This window comes from Lingula anatina, chromosome 8, assembly GCF_051362555.1.
Source record: "Lingula anatina isolate TDL-2025a chromosome 8, LinAna3.0, whole genome shotgun sequence".
Lineage (NCBI taxonomy): Eukaryota > Metazoa > Brachiopoda > Lingulata > Lingulida > Lingulidae > Lingula > Lingula anatina.
In genome coordinates, this window is record NC_141774.1 from 12,459,229 (window position 1) to 12,483,842 (window position 24,614).

At 38.0% G+C, this 24,614-nt stretch overlaps 2 protein-coding genes across 6 annotated transcripts; one reads left to right on the forward strand and one right to left on the reverse strand.

Annotated features, from left to right (window-relative positions):
* Positions 1-128: 128 nt before the first annotated feature.
* On the forward strand, positions 129-17,378 carry LOC106175449 (sodium-coupled monocarboxylate transporter 1). 5 transcript variants are annotated; one of them, XM_087019180.1, is made up of 18 exons: positions 235-444; positions 1,751-1,858; positions 4,644-4,894; positions 7,065-7,197; positions 8,103-8,171; positions 8,522-8,573; positions 9,376-9,443; positions 9,809-9,889; positions 10,587-10,660; positions 11,647-11,787; positions 12,450-12,585; positions 13,085-13,173; positions 13,561-13,673; positions 14,014-14,084; positions 14,865-14,951; positions 15,517-15,752; positions 15,956-16,056; positions 16,338-17,378. In XM_087019180.1, the coding sequence occupies exons 3-18, from the start codon at positions 4,686-4,688 to the stop codon at positions 16,487-16,489; spliced, it is 1,812 nt and encodes a 603-aa protein (XP_086875306.1). In that variant the 5' UTR covers positions 235-444; positions 1,751-1,858; positions 4,644-4,685; the 3' UTR covers positions 16,490-17,378. The 5 variants fall into 5 exon arrangements, with proteins under 5 accessions (XP_086875307.1, XP_086875306.1, XP_086875308.1 ...); XM_087019181.1 differs by lacking the exons at positions 235-444; positions 1,751-1,858 and adding an exon at positions 129-214; XM_087019182.1 differs by lacking the exon at positions 1,751-1,858 and having other exon boundaries at positions 235-428.
* LOC106175457 (adenosine receptor A2b) lies at positions 16,683-20,969 on the reverse strand. The gene is made up of 2 exons (XM_013557476.2): positions 20,043-20,969; positions 16,683-18,390 (listed from the first exon to the last, which is right to left on the reverse strand). Exons 1-2 carry the CDS (start codon positions 20,315-20,317, stop codon positions 17,397-17,399), a joined length of 1,269 nt encoding a protein of 422 aa, XP_013412930.2. The 5' UTR covers positions 20,318-20,969; the 3' UTR covers positions 16,683-17,396.
* Between the last annotated feature and the right edge of the window lie 3,645 nt (positions 20,970-24,614).

Consider the following 24,614-nt stretch of genomic DNA (forward strand, 5'->3'; position numbering starts at 1 on the left):
ATTGATTTCCCCCAACCGTCCCGCCCCACCCCCCCCTCCCCCCCACCCCCATTCCAAATTCATGATATCGGTTTTCAAGTACTTCGCTCTTCATGCTCACTGCCACTGGCCTTTATTCTAAACCACCACATGCTGGCTGGTGTGATAAAACATAGCCTTAAATCTGTGCCACACTCGTGAATGGATCCAAACAGCACAGCTTAGCTTGATCCACGTAAGCATTGCTTTCGATAAATGAAGTGATATCTACTCTATCTAAACCGGATACATCTCGCCTCTGAGATGGTAGATTAAATAAATAAGTTATCTCTGTGTTGAAAACGTAAATATACATAGAATCTGAATCGTGTGACAGCACTGTAGCCTGAGAGAGCAATACACGAGTAACGGAGGACTGACAACGCCACGTGGCAACAACCCTCATTGAGGTTCGTGTACATTTCGGTAAGTAACCCGCTCTCTTACCTCCACACCCCCACCCCCTCTCCCACCCCCGCCATTCCTCTTGTCTTACCCAGTGCGTACCAGAATGGGATGATCACAGTGAATCTCTTGTAGGCCCCTATAGCCTATTATATAGGCCTGCTGCTGTCCCGACCAGCTATCACCCTGAGTATTAGACCTATAGCATTTTGCGCTGACTAGTTGTCCCGGTGTTCATAATACATGGTGTAGTTAGTACACGTTCCCTGCTATCACCCTGAGTATGAAGTATACAAGCTGACTGCACTGACCTCTATCTTCACACTGAATACCACATTGCTCGCGCTGACAATCAGGGTAACATCGACAGTTGTATATACATTATTGATGAAGTTAGGCTTCATCTGAAAAGTACATCTTGTCATGGAGCAAAAGTTATTTCGACGGAAATGTTTTGAATTTGACAGCTCATGTCTTTATCGCCTCTGTGGTAAGGCCCAATGCCCCATTTTTCAACATTAAATGTGTTTTTTCCGCATGATCTTAACACGGGTTACGTGTACTACAAGAATACCAGTTCTACCTTCTTAACCTGATTCACCTCCTGGGTCCATGGGTATTCTGAATTAATTAATGAGTGGCAGTCGTTGAACGCAGCATGATCAGAATGTAACACAAGTAACGACAAAGAGACCCAAATGGGCTATCAAACTCGGAAGCAGTGGGTCGGGGGGGGGGGGGGGCGAATAACCAAAATTATCAGGCGAACATTGTCCTTGTCAGGAAACGAGTGACTAAATGCCAGTGCAATCGATATTTATAGCTGTAGCTGCATAGTGACTGCATGTAGACGTAAGTTTGAACAATGCGAGTGATTTCGTTTTAAATACAAAAGCTTTACTGAACATATATGAATGCACATGCATCAGAGAGACTTGTTGATGAATTTTGCGGTTGCGGTTGTCACTTAAACAACTAATAAAATTCAATGACGTGGCTCTGGGCGGAAATACTTTGGGACCATAAAGAACTGACGTATTAATGATAAAAACACCGATGTCCATACTGATTTTTATTCCATTATTTATTTATTTATTTATTTATTTATTTATTTATTTATTTATTATTTTGTGGTTGCCGTGCATCATTCTGAGTAGAGCCATTTCCATTCATCCTGTACTCAGAACTCCAGCATATTTGCTTTTAATTAAAATCAAACAAGTTAGGTTTAACAGATCTGAAGTTTCCCATTGTCAAATTTCCGTGGCTGTGCACTTTGTTAAAGTTACAATAATATAAGTTCATTTATGCGTTTACATTCACGTAGTTTACTAATGGTTTGCACGTCAGCAGATATACGTTAGTGGTAGACAGGTGGGTCACTACTGGTACTTAACAGTTGAGGTGAAGGCGTTGTCACACCTAGCGTAAAGAGGTACGTATCAGTGCATGTATTGTAAGGGACGCGAGTGATATTTTAAGTTGGTTATTAACAAGTGACATTTTAAAAGTATTTGTAACGTAGAGACGGGGATAAATAGGACTGGTGGTGGGTAGAAGAGGAAAGACACTAAGGGAGCGGGCAAAAAACTGAAGAATAAATTAAAACTCTTGTTGTTTTTTTCTTCTCGATTGGCAAACCGAATATTGAACCTTACAGTACGTGATAGCTATTATACGCATAACTTTGAGCGTATGATATCACTATTTTTCCTGTATGCGAGAAAGAACGAAAGAGCAGCTTAAAAATAGTGTTTGATTATCGTACCTGAGCGTTTGGGTTCTGTATGTGTGCGTGTGAGTAACGTACATGAGCACGAGGTCCGATTTTCATACCCTAATTATGCGTTAGGTAAATGTAAACTACGTTCGGTATACGCTCGTATACGCAAAGGATATAAGTTCATGTAACCCAGACGCGTTAACAAAAGATACGTTCCACACGATACAAACTTGTTAGTATTACGCTGCCTATACGCTTTTGATGCGCTGCCTACATGAACCGACCATCCCATAGTTGTTTACCTAAATTATGGTATGCTATTCGCACGCACGTAAACGCTGAAAATTTTGAGCATGTTCAAAAATTTATACCTGCTTCTGCGTACGACAAAACGCACACCATTGTTTGTCTGCATACTAGAAAAGTAGGCCTTTACGACGGAATTCCAACGAACCCATTACGCTTGTCCACGTATGAGCAGTCTATTTCTTACGTTAATGCTATTTTTTATACGTTTAGGCAAAGTTTAGTGTATACATTGGCTTTTATGCGTAATACAGTTCATTATCGGCATGAACAGCATTTAAATACGGTTCATTTTTGGGTCAAATCATATCGTCTTGACATGGGACTGCACCTGCTTCGGAATTGATGCAGTGCTTCTCTGTGGTATAAGCTCGCATCATTTCGTCTTCCCGCAGCTGGGAGCGTTGTTCCCAATAACCGTACGTGTGTCATACTCGTACGGGTATGAGAAACGCACTGTAACGTACATCATTTCAGCGTTTAAGGCGCTTCCCTAGCGTATGAGCAACGTATGGGTCACACGCTCGGTGAAAATTTCTGAACGCACATCAGCGTCTACCTGCATACGTGAAACGTACACGACGTAGGTCTGACAAAGCAAGTTTCCTTTTGTCTGCGTGTGTATGTGTGCGCGCGCGCGCCCGTGTGTGTGTGGGTGAGAGAGAGAGAGAGGTGTTTGTAGGGAGAGTGTTTTTCAGAATCGTTCAGGCAAAGCCATGCCAGCGTAGGAAGCTGTAGAGGGAATGAGGCGCTTTTATTCAGTTTTTCTCGCCTTATATACAATATTAATTATACCTATAGATGTGCGATCCCCAAACATTGTCTCGACACTTGAATGCACTACTGAGTGCCCATCGCCAAAATGCACCCTTCTTGACTTTCTAAAATGCATTTTCCGTCTTCAACACAAACTGTGCACGTTTAATATTATTGATGCCCTTTGATTAAACAGTAGGAGGAGTATGAATCCCTCACCTTCTTGACAGTGTACATGAGCGAATGGCAGTAAGTGCATAGAGCAGGCGAGTTATATATACAATAATACTAGGGATAACTTTTGTGTACGTTTGTGCGGCTTTTACTTGTGGATTCTTGTAAACATTTGTGTTGCCACGTTGTCTAACAGAAAACAAACTATTACTACTACAAATCAGACTAATCTGCATTGCTTCTGAGTTGAAGACAATAGTGAATGTTGGACTTTCGTCTCATAAAGCAGATAGGCACCAGACTGTATTTATAATGACCCGTAAAACACGTTCAGTTCTTGGACATTTTACTAATCCTTAATCAGAGCAAAAAACATCCTTATTTAATGTTAGTAATTGATAACAGAGTTGTATTTACTCCCTCGTGTAACAGCAAAAGATAAAAACAACTTTGTCACATAAATGCCCTCTCCCCCACCACATAAATGTGACGAAGTTGTTTTTATCTACTTCTGTTTGTGTTACTACCCCGCGTAACGGCAAAAGATAAAACAACTTCGTCACAAATATATGCCCGCATCCTCCACCGTATATGTTACGAAGTTTTTCTTTTTATCTTTTGCTGTTACGTAAGGTAAATAAGTACACTGTACTATTTGTCGTTAAGCGTTTATTGATCCAACTTTGACAATGATCGCTATCTGAAACAGAAGAGTAAATTACATAAGTTTACATAAATAGTAATCCTATATGAGGGAGTAAAAAACAACTCTGTTACAATCTTTTATATTATTTATTAACTGTTTTCTAGTTGGTTTTGGCGACGCTTTCTTTCCATATCTGTCTCTACCTCTTTCAATCTCTAGAGGCCTTCTCCTCGTTTACATAATTACTTGCGGTTATATAAGTATCATAAAGCCTAGGTCCCAACTACGTTTTGGACGCACGGTTTTTAGGTTCCTTGCGTCCGACTAGGACGTAGCTAGATCGCACATCGCGACTATTGATCATGTCAAAAAGTTTCTACGTGCTGTTTGCGTCCTCCCCAAAGTCGCACGATGGACGTGCTCCTCACGCACGAACTCCCACGTTTTCCCCATTTTTTTGGCCGTAGACCACACGTAGCAGCCCGTACGTTCGGTTAGGACCTAGGCTTACGAGCATGTCAATCAACTCAGTTACTCTACAAAGCACTCCCCGCTCCTTATTTATTCGCTCGTGGCTGTCAATTACTGACATTACACTTAAAATTTCTATTTCAGTCATTAGATATTTATCGCTTCCACGCGTAGTCAGGGCAAGCAATGGCGTACACGAGGACCATTGGCGTGGTAGATTACGTTGTCATGTGTGCGGTTCTACTTGTGTCTGCCTCTGTAGGGGTCATCTTCTCACGAACCGGGGGACGCCAAAAGACAACTCGAGAGTACCTGCTGGCGAACAGGGATATGGGCTTCTTGCCTGTGGCTCTGTCCATCATAGTGTCGTATATATCGGGGATTATGATTCTAGGGTAGGTACCGTAGAGTTCATAATTAAGTTTCCGTTGTATTCCGGTTTACAACGTTTAAAATATTTGAATCCCTATTTTGTAAATAGAAGTGGGTGGGCAAACAATGGACAACCATATCAAGACCGTTTAATTTCAAACGGAAAAACACACTAGCTTAGACGGAATAACACAATAGTTTAGACGAGTGAACACCTTACCATGACGCCGGTATCTGTGGTCCAGCGTTAGTGCGTAGGTTTTAATAATTAACAATCACTGAAAGTCGTTCCTAATTCTTCGTGAAAAAATTATACACTGACGTCGCGCCTTAGGTCTGCGTATTATCATTTCTACACGTTTACACACAAATATGGAAGCTACTAAGGATGCTCTTCGTTTCCTTTCTGGTAGGGTTATTATATAATAATCTTTTCGAAATAACTAATGGTAATTGCCATGAAAACACGAAAAAAGAAGTGGTGCATGTTACACGGACATTTCAAGAGTTTATAGACTCTCACTGCAGTATCCAATAGTATCCGAACAACTCTGTTAACAAGACAATTAATAAAAGACCCCGCTTCGTGTTTCCAATCAACGATTTGCCCTAGAATATATTTTCTTATAAATGTAGGAGTTTATTATAACAATAAGTATAATGGCATTTGTAGTTGTTTAGCAGTTTTCAGTATTCAGTATTCAAATTTACAAATAAAATTATAGCATACTGTCTAAGCATACTTTTAGCATACTGTGTAGGCTGTGAGGGCACAATCCCTTTGAATGTGTCAGATCTACAGTCCGCTATGTTTACCTAAAAAACGAGGGGCAAAGCATATAGCCCTATCATCTTGGCCCAATATAATCTTGCTTTGAAAAGGTGAAAAATAACGGGAATTATCAATCATTAGTTTAAGCACACTCTCTCTCAATCCATGAAAAGCAAATGGCATCCGATTAGTTCGTTTATTAACACGAACAAGTACGTATAATTTCACGAAGCAGACCTCAGGCGTAAATAACTTGTTGGCCACGGGTCCCTTACAAAAATTGTATGTGCACATGCAATTTACAAACCGGGGAATTATATTTGTGATCTGTACAAGTAGCATAAATACTGCAGAACAAGTTATTTGTGAACTTGAAAATTGAAGGACTTGAAAGAGAATTTTATTTACTTTGATTTCAGATCAGTCACAGCTTTTAAGGCAAAAAAATTCACCAGCTATATATATAAACGTGTTGACAGTACCTCGTCAGTTCTCTTTTGACTTGCTGGCATTGTGAAAAGAAAAATGGCTATAAAATAAAAAAAATAAATAAAATATTTATCTATCTAGTAACAAAAGTTGAAAAAGGCCTGTCTCCACTCTTCAAAATATTACATGCAGAAAATTGAGGAGAGAACAGTCTACCAGTATCAATTTTTTTCGTGTTGCGCTCCTTCAATCTCTCTCTCTCTCTCTCTCTCTCTCTCTCTCTCTCGGGTATTTTCCCCTCTTTCTGTAATATTTACTGTCTTTTGTAAATACGATCAGCGTTTAAAACGTTCACTAGTATCTCTAAAATCTGAAAATGATGACTTCAATCACTTCCATTAATCATGGTAAAATGGTACTAGTCTGTTACAGAAATGTTGAAATACACACAGTGTGATTTTGTACGTATTTTAGAGGGAAGTAAAATATTTCCAGGAAAGTCATTGGTGATACAACTGTAGAGGGTGCAAGTGAGGAGTTATATATGGTTGTCTACAAAGTAATATTCTGGGTACCTCTCATCAACATTCAACTGCAAATTGCCCCACATCACACTTATTATGCCTATGTTATTTCAACTTGTACATTTTCAAGTAGGCCTAGTTGGGTTGTTTATTTGTCTCGCTTTGAGTTTTTTTTTCATATATCGTGATGTAACGTTCGTTACATGTGCAGAAATTGGAAAATTACCATGCCCTATTCAAAATCAAATATTTCAGTCGCATCGTTGGGATTGTATGCTAAATCATGGAATATGTGGTTCAAATACTATATGGAAATGTACAATTATAGACACGTTTTAAGAATTTTTTTTTACTGTCCTCAACTCTAAATGTTCATTCTTATTGACCTTGGGTGTATAAACCCTATTCGTATAGCTCACTGGTACAAGCCAGGATAAGCTATTGTTTTACACGTTATTTTATTCACAGGTACACAACTGAAATATATCAGCACGGCATCCAGATAGTGATGTTTAATCTGTTTAACATCCTGGCCTACGTGATCTCTGCATTTACCTTCGTCCCCTTTATCCGGAAACTGCAGATAACGAGTTCATTTGAGGTAAAAAGGACCGCATCCACAACCAAATTTGATCCGCGGGCTTACAGATCTGCGGATCGAATGTGGCCGACCCGCTTTGTAGCCTGCTGTGTAGTCACCGCGGGGAATCTGTTCATTGTCTATTAGGGATTTGTATATAATGCGTGATGCTTTCAAGTGAGTCGGCCATATTTGACCCGCGGATATGTTGTCAGCGGATCATCTTGTTCTGAATGCGACCAATGTCACCAAAGGTTTACAGCTGTGTTCCACTTATCCGCTTAGTACAGATAACAAGTTGTTTCGAGGTCAGATTGTCACCAAATAAGATTGGGGGGGGGGGGGGGGGGAGAGAGGGGCGGGGGGAGGGGGGGGGACCGTGACCCTACTGTGTCTGTGTTCAAGGAGTGTTTTCATCGGAGATGGGTAGACCCTATCTCATGCGACCTAGCAATAACTTTTTACACCTAATATTGGTCTTAACTTTTAAACTAAAAACTTTGGTCTACTTCAAGAGTCCATTATATATATATCCACTGTGAGTTCTGGTGGTAAGAAACACCAGCCATGTATTTCTTGTAACAAAGCATTGTTGTAAGATTTCATATGCGTAGTCAGGATACGTATATTGGTTTCCCCTGCAAAAATTTGTCTCATTTAACACTCGCTTACGGTTCTCAATCTATTCCAGAACATAATGTTTTTCTCTTTCAATGAAAAATGTTCTTAAACTGTTCTAGGACATTCTGAAGGACTTCTAAAAAACACAATTCTCGAATTGTTACATTCATTACAGAACAACATTAGAACGTTAAAGAAACACACCAAATGTTCTAGAATGCATTGAGAATCGTAAGTGAACGTTGAATGAGACAAAATTTTGCAGGGGTTAGTCCTGCTTAACTGCTTCTACTTTCTTATTCCAGTATCTTGAGCGAAGGTACCGGTCGAAAACAGTACGCCGCCTTGGGTCTCTACTGGGGATACTGTCCGCGGTGAATATTAATAAAACAAATCATACGTATACATGTTGTGAATGTACAGAATGCTCTGTCACCAAGGAGTGCTGCTTGTGATGAGAAGTGGCAAAATTCATATTCATTTTTGGACTGGGGATTAATTAGAGAACTGTTAATCATTCTGAAAACATTATTTATTTTGTTGAGAATATGATTTGATTGTCAGTATCTAAGTACGTGCTGAATTTAATCTATCAGTACGCTTTATTTTTCGTTAAGAGTTTGCTTAAAGCTAAGAATGAAAGAGAGAGAGACAGAGAGAGAGAAGTTTTGTTGGATTTTATTAATGTCATGATGTACAAAATAAACCGCAACCTTCATTACAGACGCTGTACCTTGGAACTGCGACAAACGCCACAGCCACGGCCGTGGAGGCAGGTAAGGGTTGGCTTTATACACACGAAAGGTTCTAGTCCAAAACCTTGATCTAATGACATCATATGTTGAAGTGAAGTAAAAACTACAGTTCTTCCACCCGTGGCCCATCGACACAGAAACGGCAGGTCCGGTCTTCCATTTTTTCACCTATATATCGGAGATATCATCTTCCGGTTTTAATCCCAAGTAATTGCAAGTATGAAATGTGAGCCTTCAGCTTTGCTCAACCCAAGGAAGTTCAATATACGTCCTTGCTCAACTTCAGCTTTGTGAATAGAAGCTATCGTAGTTGTCGTAGGTTCTTGACGTAGAAGTAGTAGTAGTAGCATTGTGTTATTACAGTATGTCCATTAGGTGAGCGGCAGAAGGCCAAAATTTTCAGATTTAGTGTCCCCTTTATACACAGACCTGAATTATATATCATTTGAAAGCTCAGAGTCTGCTGGTCAAAGTTAGCCATGATGTGGAAATGGCAATTGCCTGCGTAACCATGGAAACGGACAATTTCCAAGATGACCGCCTGTTCTTTTGCATTTTTTCTAAAAATACAAATCATTGATAAACATACCTTAAACATTGTCTATCATCTAACCTTTACATGTTATGATAGGCTATACCGGTAGGCTAATACCTAGCAGAACACGCCTACAGAAATACATACTTTCATATCGAACCAAATATAATTACAACATAAGTGCAAAAGCGTCACATGTCTTTACTTATCCTCAGAACATTATATACAAATTCGCAAACGTCGTTTTCCTGAATTTAACAACTATAAATGCTTATGTATATGTTTCAGTGACCGACCTCCCAACGTGGGCATCTATTGTGATAGTGTCCACAGTGTGTATATTCTATACAACTTTGGTAAGCAGTTTTAAGCCTTATTCTGATAAACCCTTATTATCCTGATTCGGATAGACCCTTCCTACTAGCTGAATCTGTCCACCTTTGCGGGAAATTGTCTCTAAGACTGGGTTCCCATGCCTAGACCGATCCATCTGGATCGGTCTAACTCCCTGGAGAGTCTCACTTAATTGCTTTAAAGTAACTGGCTGAAATGTCTGTATGATAAAAAAATTCATGGTTATTTGATTTAACATTTTAAAATGTTATAGTTTAAATTTTGAATCACCTTTTAACTTCCTACATTGCAAAAGATTATGCAGTTCACATTGTCTTGAACCATGACTGTATTACAGTGCATCCTCCATTTTCGCTCTTCTTTGTAGGGAGGTATAAAGGCGGTACTGTGGACCGACGTCTTCCAATTCGTCGTTATGGTGACGGCCATGCTAGCAATATTAATCAAGGTATGTCACACGATTTAAGATAGGTCTTATATATATATATATATATATATATATATATATATATATATATATATATATATATATATATATATTAAACTCTTAAATGTACACTATTTGAGTTTGAAACTGTCCCAAGTCTTATTTTCTGTGCTTTACTTATGAGCATTAGTGTATATCCTGCGAAGTTACATGTATTTATCCTTCCCAATCCACGCCTTTCAAACGATAAAAGCCATCTGAAATGTAAAGGACGACAAGGTGATTTAACATTTCGGGAAACATTTAAAACTGAATTATTTAATTGAAATAATACCAAACATCGAATTCAAGTGTAGAGACGGGTCAATATTCCTGAGTTTGAAAAATATACTTTTTTCAAGGAAAATTCGCATTGGCGGGAGAATTCCTTTAAGGAGCTCAGTCTTTAGACAGGACTTGAACGAAAATTAAAAATGAAATGAAATGTAAATAATAGAGAGAAAGAAGAACGGAAAGGGAATGAAACCCTAGCTAACTCCATTTCATTTTTAAAGTTCTTTAGTTAAGCGAAGACAAGAAACACATTTTACCGCTAAACATCCCCTTGTGTATGCCTCCCCCCCCCCCCCCCCCCCAAATGGAATAGAATAGAATAAAATAACCCGTCGCTGTGGTATTGCATTTTTGACAGTAGTTCTACGGTATCTAATATTTACAGGGCTACATAACAATAGGAGGAATGTCTCCGGCCTGGGATGCTATGGCAGCAGGAGACAGATTGAATTTCTTCGTGTAGGTACAGATAAAAATAGATGTAATTATTACATATTTATGTTTTTATTTTTACTTCACAAACTGGGCAGTTGTATTATGTTTGCAATTTTATTGTTAATGTTATTGCATTTCACTTAATAATTAATCATAAGTCTGACCAACCTCTATCTTTCTGACACTTTTTCTGTAAAACAGATTGCATCAAATGTGGGCCATTTAGTATGTAAGACTTATGACGTCATTCTTTTGTTACGTCACATAATCTTCATAATGCATGATCACCGCCATAGGTTTGACCTGTATAAAGCTATTCGCCACTCATTCCATGATGTACATTTTACTGAATATAACCCATCTATCATCACTCGGCAATCCTCGGCTGACTCCGGTGTGGCGTGATAGACCCGTGCCGTGACGAAACCGTTCTGCACATGCGCATTGAGGGTAGATTGAAAGAAGTAACTTCCGGTATGACGATGTCGTCCTAAGTAGGCGCTATGTTTGCACTGAACTATGATCTTTCAATTCATAATTCAGTGGTTTTCGTCATGAGAGAGAAAATATTTGATAATCTTATTACTACAGTATACGGGGGAATGTTTGAAGTGAACTTTTGATCGTGACTGAACTGTTTTGCTCTGTGTGAAAAACGTGGTAGATCTAAGACTCGTAGTTAAATGTTTTCACTCTACAATGTTCTTTCAATTCAGAGTTCAGTCATTTTCATTAAAAAGAAATTGTGTGTTTGATAATACTACAACTTTCTCTACGGGGAAATGTTGGAAATGCATGTGCAGCTACGTACTGTAAGTCAACAGACTGCTACCCCCGCGTGAATAATCCGTCAGAACGGTTTATTTACGACGACGGTTTCTTCACGTGACACCGGTACACTCCATACATATTGTCGAGTGCGCGAGACATCCGAGTAGTTCTGAGTGATGTATCATTGAACAATTGTGACGTCATACCGTTATTACGTCATACAGTACTCTTTACCGCAGGTTTGACCCGTCTCCGACCACTCGTCACTCATTCTGGACAATGCTAATTGGGACCACCTTTCTGTCCATTGGGTTCTCATGTTTCAACCAGGCCAGTGTACAGAGGATTGGCTCCGTCAAGACGGACAAAGATGCAGTAAAGTTAGTTAATATATCGTGCTGAATGTACACTTTCGATCACTACTGATTTGTTAGGTACTGTAGAATTAGAAAAGTTTAAGAGTATAATATAATTGTCAACATATTGACCTAGAATCTGAAGGTTTAAGGTGACTGTCAGGCTTACTGATATAAAATACATTAAGTGAATTTTTTCGTGCATGTAATTCTTCAATAATGTATGTACCGTTTTGCTAAACCAACACTGATTTAGCATATGGGGTAGACAACAAATTTGATCGGCATTGGAGAAGTATGTGAACTTTGCAACCGTGTTTTAAAATGCAAAGTGCCTTAAAAGCAGGCAGTTGAGAACGACAAGCGTACACTGTAGATCTTAGGGTTATGAGGAAACCAAAAATAAATAAATAAATAAAAATTTTGTTTAGAACTTGAGACATGGTGACGTATGAAGTGTCGTCATTACGTTTTCTAGTGTGCACTGAGGTCATTTCGACGCCGCAGGAGTGTTGGAAGGACAGTGACGTATGAATGCCAAAATGTGTCATTCATTTCCATACCATACGTTTACTTTTTAGGGTTCTCAAAATTTACACCATTATTTTAACAGATATATATGAAAACAGCATCCTACTTTTTTATCCCGAATTAAGTTAATCTCGTTTCACACTTTTTTCATATAGGGCTGTGCTGATGAACGCACCATTTCTGCTGGTCCTTACCGTCCCTGCCGCCCTGTGTGGAATAGCAGTTTACACACATTACACTTTGCTGAGGTGTGACCCGTTAAAGATGAAATACGTCAAGAATGAGAACGAGGTGATGACAACTTGTAGTGCCTCTATGTTTGTCTAACAGGCCCGTGGATCAAATATGGCCGACCCACTTGGATGCTCGTTGCGTAATCACCGCGGGGAATATGTTTAGTGTTTAATCGCGAATTGAGCGGCAAGCTTTTTAGTGGGTCGCCATATTTGATCCGCAGATCTGTTAGTCCGCTGTTCTGAATGTATTTCAGTTTGTATTTCAGCCCGTCTATCTTCCCAACTATCCACATTTTCAACGCCTCTCACCCTCTCTCTCTCTCTCTCTCTCTCTCTCTCTCTCAAACTTGGGTGTGACGATTCTATTTTTAGACAGCATATTTTCATCTTGCTCCTTGTCTTAAGATGCCCCTCAAAATTCAACATCTCTGCGTCTATTTTCTAGTGTGTTTCCTGTGATATAACTACGAGCTTACTTTCTCCATAGATTCTATACTATCACCCTTAGTCAAATAATTCTCCCACTTTTTCACTAAAATGCTTCTTATTTATAGCTACTGGCTTATTATGTGATGGATGTTCTGCAAGATTTGCCGGGAGTTCCCGGTCTGTTTATTGCCGCGCTGATGTCGGGCGCTCTCAGGTATATTGTGATATTATGTTGTCTTTTATTTTAGAAAAAATCTTGAAAAGGTTGGTATAATGCAATATGTCCTTTAAAGAGTCCGGGGTTAAGTTTTTTATCTTTATCGTTCCCTCTTTTAATTAATAAATAAATTAATCAATTAATACTTTTTTACGTAACTTACGTATTTTAGGGATTTATTACGTGAAATTATGGTGTGCTTGTTGGCTTTTTTCCTTGTTTTGTTATGGATATCTGTTGCGCCTAATTTTGTATCATTTTATCTCTTACATCAAATAAAATTTATATATGATAATTTAAAAGGAACAGATAGATAGATATATAAAGATACAGAGAAAATACACCGACGTTGTTAAAAGTTGTATCATTTTGAATTTTCTCCAGTTCTAATTCCTCTTCTCTCAACGGCATAGCTGCAATTTTATGGGAGGATTTCCTTAAATATCGGTATGGCAAGATTAGCGACTGGAAGGCGGCGCTTATAGCCAAAATAACAGGTAATACCTAAATGAAGTTTCGCAGTATTCCTGGTTAGATAATTATAAATTATTTCGCTCACCATTTCATGGATTGAGTCTTTGTAGGGTCACAAAAATACGTTTGTTTGGAATCGAATTCAACTTTTACTTTCAATTTAAAATCAAATTAAACTAGGAATTTAAAGTAATAGACCCACTTCTGCCCCCTGGCTTTTAGTACTTTTTCGGTCTGTTTGCATTTGTTTCTAAATTTCGCTCTTCGTTTTTTGCTAAAATATGTGTTCACATTAATTTCTTACATATTATTATTATTATTATTATTATTATTATTATTATTATTATTGCTACCTGATTTCAGTTATCGTGTTTGGTGGTATAGGGACCTTGGTAGCATTCATGGTGACTCTAATAGGTGGAACAATATTCCAGGCACGTAATCTAAATAATCTTTTAAATGTTAATTCACCGTACAAATCAGATACGTTTCACTATTCTTAAAATAATCATTATTGTATCATATTTTTATGATAATTAGTGTAATACTATAATCATCATTAGTGTAACATTAATAATAATAATAATAATAATAATAATAATAATAATAATAATAACTATTGATTTTGTTAGATTTAGCTTGCTTTTACCTATGACATTGAAGAGTACGATGGGATCAAACGCGGTGCACAGCAGGCGGGTTTTAGTTTCAGCGAGGCCCTAATTAGTGGAAATGTTCAAACGTGTAAGAACTGGCGCGATTTCCATTCAAGCAATTGCGGCAATGCAAATGTTGAGTAAAACATATTTGGCTAATAAGTCCGCCGAGATGTCATTTTTTTTCTGCTGAACGCGGTTAACAGTTGGCATGACGTAGTGTTATACCGGAAAGCAACTGAATCAATTCAAGTTCGATCGGTTTCATTGATATCCAGCTCGGAACGTTCATAGTTGGACTGTCTCAGATGCTTTTATTTTCATTTTATTTTTGCTCTGAGATAACTTTTGTTTCCACCTTTGATATATATATCTATTTGGTCTTATTTTAAATGTCGAAAGGGATTCATTAACCATTGTTAATAATGGGAAAATCCCCGTTTACCTCAGAAAAAGCCCATTTCTTACCTTTAAAGGTACCGTTAAATGAAGGTCGACGATGGAATATTAAAACACCGTTCCAGTTAAAAGAAAATGTATTTTTTTTTTACTTTTCAGATTGCACTAGGGTTTGATGGTGCCACCAACGGGCCGTTATTCGGTCTTTTCTTTCTGGGTATTCTGTGTCCGTTCGCCAATTGGCAGGTAAGATATCTGCTGTGGTTCTAAGGTTTGACTTTGAATTCAACAATTGCAGGAATCCACTGGCATTGTGAAGTTTATGTTAAAAAAGGAACTTTTTGAGTAGTAATTTTTGGTACAAAAATGATTTCCTTTAGTTTCTCTGTAGTAGCTAACTCAGTTTAAACGATTTCTTGAAAGGAACAGTCTAAATCACAAAATATAATACTTCTTGACAAAATAAGTTGGCACACTTATATCTGACTGCTTAAACACATCTAAATTAATTGTGTCTGCTCTTGAACTTGTAGCTTTTGAAATAATTTAATAATATTTTCTTAGATATCCATTTCAATATTCACTTTAAGAGACTAAGTAAAACTTTAAACACGAAGTTTTTTGTTTATGCACTCAATATATATAGTATTTATATTTTACAAACACAGTAAAAAAATCCCCTAACTAGGCTATTAAAGAAATATTTCTCATAGCCGGGTTCAGAATTTATTCACACCAAAAATAATCTAAATGTCTTCAGCCAGCCGTATTCAAGACACACTGTTACACTCAGCCCTTTCGTATTTTATAGGGGGCTCTAACAGGGGGAGCCACCAGCGTTGCCATTCTACTGTGGTTGAATATTGGCAGTCAACTTACATCATCCACTTCTTATAATCCCATTCTGCCGTCCGTTCCCAGCGACCGCTGCGAGATTAACGCCACCGTGAACGAGACTTGGACATATGACGTCACGACTGTTTGGAATGCTCAAAGTAACGTCACAACCCTTGGTGCTGTAATGAGTGGAACAGGGTCACAGTCTTAGTAAGACATGTTAACTCCTATGTTGATAATACATAATCCCTACATGTATAGAGAGCCATCGTGTCTTTTTTTTAATACTAATGCATCCGGGCCATAAAAAAAAAAGTTATCCTATACATGACCCCGTAAACTGTATTTCAAATGAATATTACCCATAGACGTCATATTTTAAACTGCTATGCAATTTTATTTTACATTTTCAGTTCAGGATTAAACGGATTTTATGCCACGTCCTATTTGTACTATTCACCTCTTGGTATCCTTACCACAGTATTGGTTGGGGCTGCTGTCAGCGCCATCATCAGTAAGTACATGTAGCAACTGGTAGTCGCGTAAGGTTTAAGAGCGTGGATGAGGCACGGGGGTGTGGGTGGGGGGGGGGGCAGCTGGGGGTCTGAAAAGCTGGGTGGTCAGGGGTAGATTCACAAAGCCAGGCGTACTGCCTTCTATCGGGTATAAATCATTTTCCAGTCGTTTGGTGATCGTTCCATAGGAACTATATTTGCAATTTCGTTGCATATTGTGTCAAAAAGTTAAAATGCATATCTTAAACAATATTTGAATTATTCATTCAATTGTTTTCAGATCGTTACACGCGCAGACAGCCGTATTTTGACAAGAATTTGGTGCTAAGTCCCTTACGACGTTTCGTTCACAGCAAAACGAAATACGCATACGAGTTGGAAGCGACCCCGCCAACCGAGGAAAGTTGTCATGCAGCGTTAACTGACTCGTAAACTGTCTTGCCCACCACTGGTTGCATTCGCAACAGAGGGCTAATAGATCCCACTTGAATGCTTGTCGCTTAATTCTCGCGGGGAATGTATTCAGTGTCTACAAGGGGATTATGCCGCAAATTGTCAAGTGGGTTGGCCCTATTTGATCTCTTACTCCGCGTATCTATTTGTTCTGGATGTGGCCATTCATATATCTAGCCGACGTGAGAGAGCCAGCGCTAGTCCAACAGAATGTTGGTATCAAATTCAGACATATTCCATTGATTAAAGACCTACGTAAATAACATGACAGAATCGATATGTAGTTTGGGGCATGTAAAGAGTAACATTCCGTTTTTACTACATTCAAAGCAATACAATGTATAACGATGTCTCATTATGGGTACATATTGTTATGAAAAATTTGTCCTACAGCTGAATATGTAAAAAGTAATATTATATAAAAAGTACTTTTAAAAGCAAGATGTTGTAAACAAACATTGCAACTCTGCGGTCAGAGTTTCAGGTTTGGGGCACGCCAACAGCCAACGCGTAGAGCCTGATTCAAATCGCCTTTGAAGTTTCTAAAAAAGAGGTTCTACGTTGTATGTGACTTGTGTGTTGTTATTATTGTTTTTTAAACGACATGGGTCGTCGTTTTATGATAAGGTCTGTGTCTTTTAGATATCACAGCCGAGTTCTACTTAAAAGTAGTGCTAAGCAAAATTGATGAACGATATATGCATCGTTGCCTGGCAACACAGATATTGCTGGCAGAGGCCCACCCCGTTAAAATGGCCCCATCGGGTCGAATAAAAAATGGAAAACTATGGATATGAAAATTAAGAATAATTTTAGTTCACATTGATTTTCACTTGGAATAAGCCATATAAATGGTTGGTCATACGTAGTCCTAGTACCTGTATTTTCACACTTTCGTATTGTTTGGCGACTCATCAGACTCCAAAACATGTGAAAAGCATTGTTCTAATACCTCGCTTCCGTTGTTTTCCGCCAAGGGACCAATTACTCTACATTTCATGTCGCTTAAATCGAACTCGCCTTGACAATCGTTCTGTTTACACAGGGTAATATCAGAGTCATTCTTGCCGAGCGCCGCCATGTCTACACTGCCCGGCAGATCGAATTTACGCGTGCTTGGGTCCGTCGTCTCTTTAAAAAAACCGTGATTGGTATACATAGTCAATACAACAGCTTGGGCCTGATTCGGGTACCCTCCTCTCGGGTATAATGTAAGAGGGCGCCGCTGAGACGCTGGTAACGAATCTTGTATCTTTAGGAGCTTCTTAAACTCCGACCTGAAAGAGTCCATCCTGAAGGCGTAGATGATTGGATTGACTGCCGAGTTTGCAACAGCGAGATGCGTCACGTGACTGCGCCAGTTTTCCCATGTTTCGGAATAAATCAGATCAGCGTAGATTTGAATGGCCATGATAATGAAGAACGGGTACCAGCACAGGATGAATAGACCAATTACAATGGATGCGGTTTTGGCAATCCTTAGGTTGAACCGGAAGGTGCTGCACCCTGTGTCTCCAGGCATGACCCTAGTTGCCTGGTCGTGCGATATGCTAAATATCTTCCAATACAACCCCACCATACACAGGGTGTTAATTATAAACAGTGGGAAGGCCAGCAAACCCAAATATTCCCATCTCATCACCTTGACAAAATCACACTCGTCATCCGGGATGTCGTCCCAGTCATTGTGCCATAGCATCGGCAAGAACAAAGAAAAAGCTAAGGCGGCGACCCAAATAGCTATCACAATGCGACGTGCCCTCGTTTTCGTCATGATCACGTGATAGCGTAGCGGGTACACGATGGACACGTGCCTGTCCACCGCGATGGCCAGCAGGAGAAGAACTGAAACCGTGAAGGTCACTTTTATGGAGCAATACCTAGAAATGAAAAAAGTGAAATTGCTCAATAGAGCAAGAAGCTGATGACTAAAATAAATCTAAATGTATTAAAATATAACGCAAAATCAAGGAAAGATATCATAATGATAAGTTTATTTAAAATCATATCAGGTTGAAGTTGTGAAAATTTATGAGCTCAAATAAAAATTAAACATAGAAGATAACGTTAAGATTTAAATAGCTCAAGTTCAAAATAAATACAAACCTCTAAAAGATAGTTATTAAACAAAATTGGATAAAAATGTTATGGAATCTTTCATTCATATTTTTTGGTACAGAATCTAGATAGGTCTTGAATTAAAATTATATTTGGCATTCCTTATATTCTGAGAGAAGAAATTCCATAGCTTTAAGCGCTGGTTTTCTAAAGTTCTAAGTTTTGCTTTTGCCAGGGCATAAACAATCAGGAAATAAATGTACTCGACTGCCAGACAGGACAAGCTATTAATATTAAGTTTGCAGGGAATGTGAGCCCTGTGCAGACAGTGTGGAGTAATGGCCAGTGTACATGACAGCCTGTTGATGTTGGCAATACTTCACCTGTCTCTGGTGGCGCTGTCATAACCTCTCTCACAGACGTTTATATTTCAAAGCTTTAACGTACAAACATAAATATATATATGAGCCTAATGCAAATTAAATCGGGGTCTATTATCAATCTACAAAAAAAAAAAAAAAAAAAAAAAAAAGAAAATGGTATGATGGTCTCTATTGCCGGACAAACCATGAGCATAATAAACTCACAAACCAACAGAGCAACAGAATTGCGAATTTTTGAGAAGTAAAAATGCAATACTCTCTTTGAACTTTTCTTTCATTATGACTATTTGGGACTGAAAACGTGGACAAACTCACATGAATACTGTGCGTGTGAAATTACTAGGTGTTTAATAAACACTTGGGTACAAAACACAATCATAAAACTCAAAACGAATTAAATATCTGTGTGATAATAGTATCGAAATGGATAAAGTGCTATTCCACTTATGGTATTATATATAAAGCAGATGCAATCTATTTTGATAAGTAACATATAGGTAGTTTTAAAAACTTATTTCTGGATCAAACTTTTTGCTAACAAGTCAATTACGGGGGGTTTATAATCTTCATTAATTGATTTGAAATTGAACACTTTGAAATCCTTAAAAATATGAAAAACGGGTCTATTCAAACAAATAATTTTTATCAACAAGGTTATATGTGGAAGTCAAAAATCTTCTAAAATCATACAAGGGGTTATTAAAGAACATTTTGGACAATATTAAAGGGATAATAACTCTTCGAAAATGAATTTTCCTGGAGTAAACAACAATTTTCCCATACTTACCAATGGTCAATGAATCCATTTTTACATTCAAAGTTAGTCCCTGGTTTTTTTTCTAAAAAGTTTTTTTTTTTTGTTAAAATCTCTTAAGAGATTTTAACAGAGTATAGCCATCAGTGGAGGTCACGTGGTCTAAATACAAGCTCAGATATCAGAATAATATCTATAACTTCCGTTTTTGTGGTATAACAGAATATATTATATTTATATGAGTTATTCACAATGTTTTTATTGTAAAATATAGATCTCATATGAAGAGTTATTATCCCTTTAAGTTTATTCCGAGAAGGAAGAAAAACCTACCCACCTGAATAAACAAACATATATGTTCTCCAACATCGGCCTGTATAGGAACATAGAAATATGCATTGGCATAATGAGACCAATACAAAAGTCTGCAATTGCTAAGTGCATTATAAAGTAATTAGTGACAGTCTTGAGACTCTCACAACGGTGAATGGCTGCAATGACCAGCGTGTTGCCAAAACATACCACTATCATCAGCACGGCTTCCATGATAATGTTCAGAATGATCGTTGAGGAAAGTTGATTTGGATTCCCGCCATCAGTTTCGTTGTGCATTTTGATGATTTGTCGAAGAAAAATTAGTCAAAACAGGCGTTCAGAAGAAGGGGGGAAATTCAGTTAATAAACCTTGTAGACCGCCTTCAACTATATGTACATTTAAATATCATCTATCTCGAATAGAGTACAATATTGCAGGACACACTGTCACGCTCATAAGGCGACGCAGACCACTGTTAAGTACCTTTAGCTATAACAGGCACACTTGTTGATGTAGTCTTCAAAATGATTGCAACTTTCTCCAGTGTAATTTATCCGCATGCTGTTCATTTGTGCGTAATGTCACTTCTTCAAAGGTACTTTCGGCATTATGGCCATTTCCTTGCTTTTTGAACATAAATTTTCGAAGCTTTTAGGCTTTTAGTTTAACCCTACGACTTTAGCCCCTGCACGCCTTAGCGGTTGAATTGGTAATCCGCTATTGGCCAGTGCTTGGTTCCATTCCTTCTGCGGTCTCCTTATCTGTTTGTCATTGATATTTGTCTCCAGTTGCGACTGTCTCTGTCAGTGTTGGCTTCTGTAAGTTATGGTTTAAATTACATGATTAAGCTCCTACTATGTGCAATGACATCTGCTTAGTAGCTCAACTGGGAGTTATTTCCTCATGGGACTCGTTAACACAACATAATCTTATATATTTATTTCTATATCGGCGTGCCTTTTAGCGTAAACCGCTGTTTTATATTTAACTCATGAAACAACACACGGGGAACCTACGCATGGCCTCAAATGACGTCAACACTCTGCCGTGACGTATAAATTAGTGATTTTGCTGAATTTTAGTAAAAATTGACTTTAGCCGAATCTAGGAACCATAATATGGCTCCTAGGTCGAATATGGAAATATTTTCATGGAAATGGAATGGAATAGGTTTATGGTCTCATATTTAGACTGCTTAGCTGCAATCCCCTCCCCTTTTTTCTTTATTCTCCGTGCTAAAAGGTCAGAAAAGGGAACGTTGGGTGGCATTACGCTGATTATACAATTGGTATCATCCTATAATTAAATCATTTTGAACGGTTAACGTTGCCTTTGAAAAGAACATAGCGTGAGGAAAATAATCAAGTTAACGTTGCTCTTTGATATTTTCTTGGTTATGCACTACACCACACAAAGAACTAAAACAGATAAGTATAGGCTTAATTAGTTTCCAGCAAGTATCGCAAAATGTGGCCTGCCTGTCAGGGCAATGCGGACTCGTGTCAGTTGCAGAGCACAAAGTCATTCACAATTATGGGTAATTACCCGATTTGCCCGTCTCTACTTCTGCAAATTTGCCACTTTAGCGGCGTTTTCAAAGTTCAACGGGGAAGCAGAGCTGTTTCATTATTATGGCAATTCCCGTTTGCCTAAGCCACTGTGCTTGGAATGTTTGTGCCAAACCAAAAGGTTGATTTTTTTCCTCACTTTTGGTAGAAAATTAAGTCGGACACGTGCACACTGAAGAATCTCGCATGATAAAATTGCTTCGTTCATAATATTTATGAATACCAGAAGGTTAAAAGCTTCAAATTCTGTTAAATATAAACATTTACCGTGAATCTCGTGTGAAAAATAAGAAAACAAAAACAATGTGCTCTGACATTTACATAAAGGTCGCACTCAAATCTCTCATTCTTCATGTTTACATTTATAGACATATATCTATTACACTGACATCCTTTCAATAGAAAGCACTTCACTTCATAATAATGTCACAATTCAATATCAAACGGTTCTGACTATTGTAGAGCTCTGGGACCGTTTTTCTATACCTTCCGCCGCTCTTAAGCACCATGGTAACAGAGCCGAGTATTCAAAACAAGGAACCCGTTAATAAGTCTCCCCTGTCCCTGGAGTCATGTTTACCGGGTCGCCATTTTCTAGAAGAAACAACCAGAATTGCCAATCGATAAGTGGACTGTCTTTCACTGTGTTCGTATTTCACGGACAAGTCTTATATAATTCGTTGGGGCCTTGAACATAAGTGCAAGTAGCTAGGGATAAAATCTATTCTGGACAGACGAGGCACTGCGTCTCTTTGCATAAGTTGTTTTGAAAGTATTTGTCCAAATGAAGTTATTTATTGTAAGGGCCTCCAAATGTTGAACGACGAATTATAATTTGGGAGAATAAACATCTTACTTGCAGGAACTGAATTATTATAAAACCCATCTGTTCAAATAAAGGTTTTATAGGAGTTTTTGTCTTATTTTTTGTGACAAACGATACATTTGGGGTCACCGGCATCTCAGAGAAGCAATTGTTGAAGTGAATCTGTCATTTTCAAAGTAATGACCTTTCTTCCTCGTAAGTACTCTCTGGAAATTATGCATTGTGAACATCATAGTCTCGATAATAATAATAATAATAATAATAATAATAATAATAATACCAGTGAATTATTTTAAAACTCCTGTGTTCAATAAAAAATTCAAAGTAATTCACGTTCTTTCTTATGTTACAAGATGAATGAATTGTTATTAAACTATGCATTGGGAGCTCTGCACAGATTAAGGTATTGTAGCAGTAATGGTCTACGACGAATGATACATTTAGATAGACAATATCTCAGGTAATGAGCTTTATTCAAAACCATCTGTCCATGTAAAATGAAACACTGCCTTTTTCTCCATGCGAAATCATGAATTGTGAGAATTAATACCTCAGGAAATGGGTTTTGAAAATCTTTGTTCTAATAAACGATGCTCAGAGAAGATTCGATTCTGGGAAAAGTAATGCTGGTAGCTGAATTGGTCCCATTGGTACCTTGCAGATACTTGTTTGGCTCTTATCTAACTCAAGATCTTAAAGGCCTATCAGCTGTCGAACACACACACACACACACACACATGACATGTCATATATATATATATATATATATATATATATATATATATATATATATATATATATGTGTGTGTGTGTGTGTGTGTGTGTGTGTGTTTGTGTGTGTGTGTGTGTCATATATAAATTGAGAATATATTTAGAATATACATCTCTAGGGTACCACTCCGTTTTGAAATATATCATATCTATTAATGGAATGGCAATGATGTGTTTGACCTGGGTAATTTGGGTGACAAATACGTAACGTCTGCCATTACACATTTCGACAAGAATGATAGCAGTGATACCAATTATGGAGACTGAGGTCGATGTGACAAATACAGTGGGTTGATACTTGGGTCATATGTACTGTATACTAGGAGACAGCTGACGTATGGGAGTAATTCATTGCCAAAATTCGCGCTTGGGGAAAAAAACGTCATGAATTAGTCAGACACATATCATTTAATATCCAGTGAAAAAATATGATAAATAAACAAATAAATGTATCTAGCTAAATCTGAATTTTAAGTTGTCAGAATTTTAAGATTTGCTCCATAAGCCGTTGCTTAGGAAATCGGAATTTACGTCGCTGGCCTATTTTTACATCAAAACTGGTCCCTAAAATATATAAGGCCTCTTTATCTTCTATCCTAGACCAAAATTGATGTAATCTCTTCACACTTTTCTAATAACAAAAAATTGTGAAATGATTTAATGGCAAGTTACGTAAACCTATACTTATGGACAAATCGTCTAAATTTCAAGTCCGTTAGTGATGATCTCCGTTTTTTCGAAAGGGACTTCATTTCATGAATCCAACTTTAACACTAACGTTCAACTTGGCAATCTTTTCTTTGCATCGATTTTTGGCCAGCTTTACTTAGTATTCGACATAAGTGAAAAATTGCCTTGTAAAATAAACAGCTTTTAGACTAATAATCATTTAGTTCCAGCGTATTCGACCCAGTGCATCCGAACTAATGCATTACATCGTGACAAATAAATGACCAATGTTTCAGCTTCATTAATCATAGATGCTTCGTCCCGCGCTGTTGGGTCTCCAGATTGCTCTACGGGATATAATGGTCTTCATTTAATGAAATTCTTACCAATCACCGTGTTTGGTTAATCATGGAGTTATCTTGTGATCCATCATAATTAAGTATAAGCACGACTTTTGTGTCACTGGGACATCTTGGTTTTATTACGAATTAAATCTTGATGATGAAGGAGAATGTGTCACAAATGGATTCCGAGTTTCAGGCAATGGGCTTTCTTTTGTGTTTCTGCATGTGCAGTATTGTAATTATTTTCAAATTAATACGTGTAGGAAATTTTAAAAAAGTCGTGTCACGAATGCACCTCGAGTTTGAGAAATTATTGGAAAGTACTCATCCTATTATTCCTGCAGTCGGTGGTAATGGTGCGGGAACGGGGCGAGTTTGACTTGATTAATTAAAACGGTGGGGGGGGGGGGGGGGG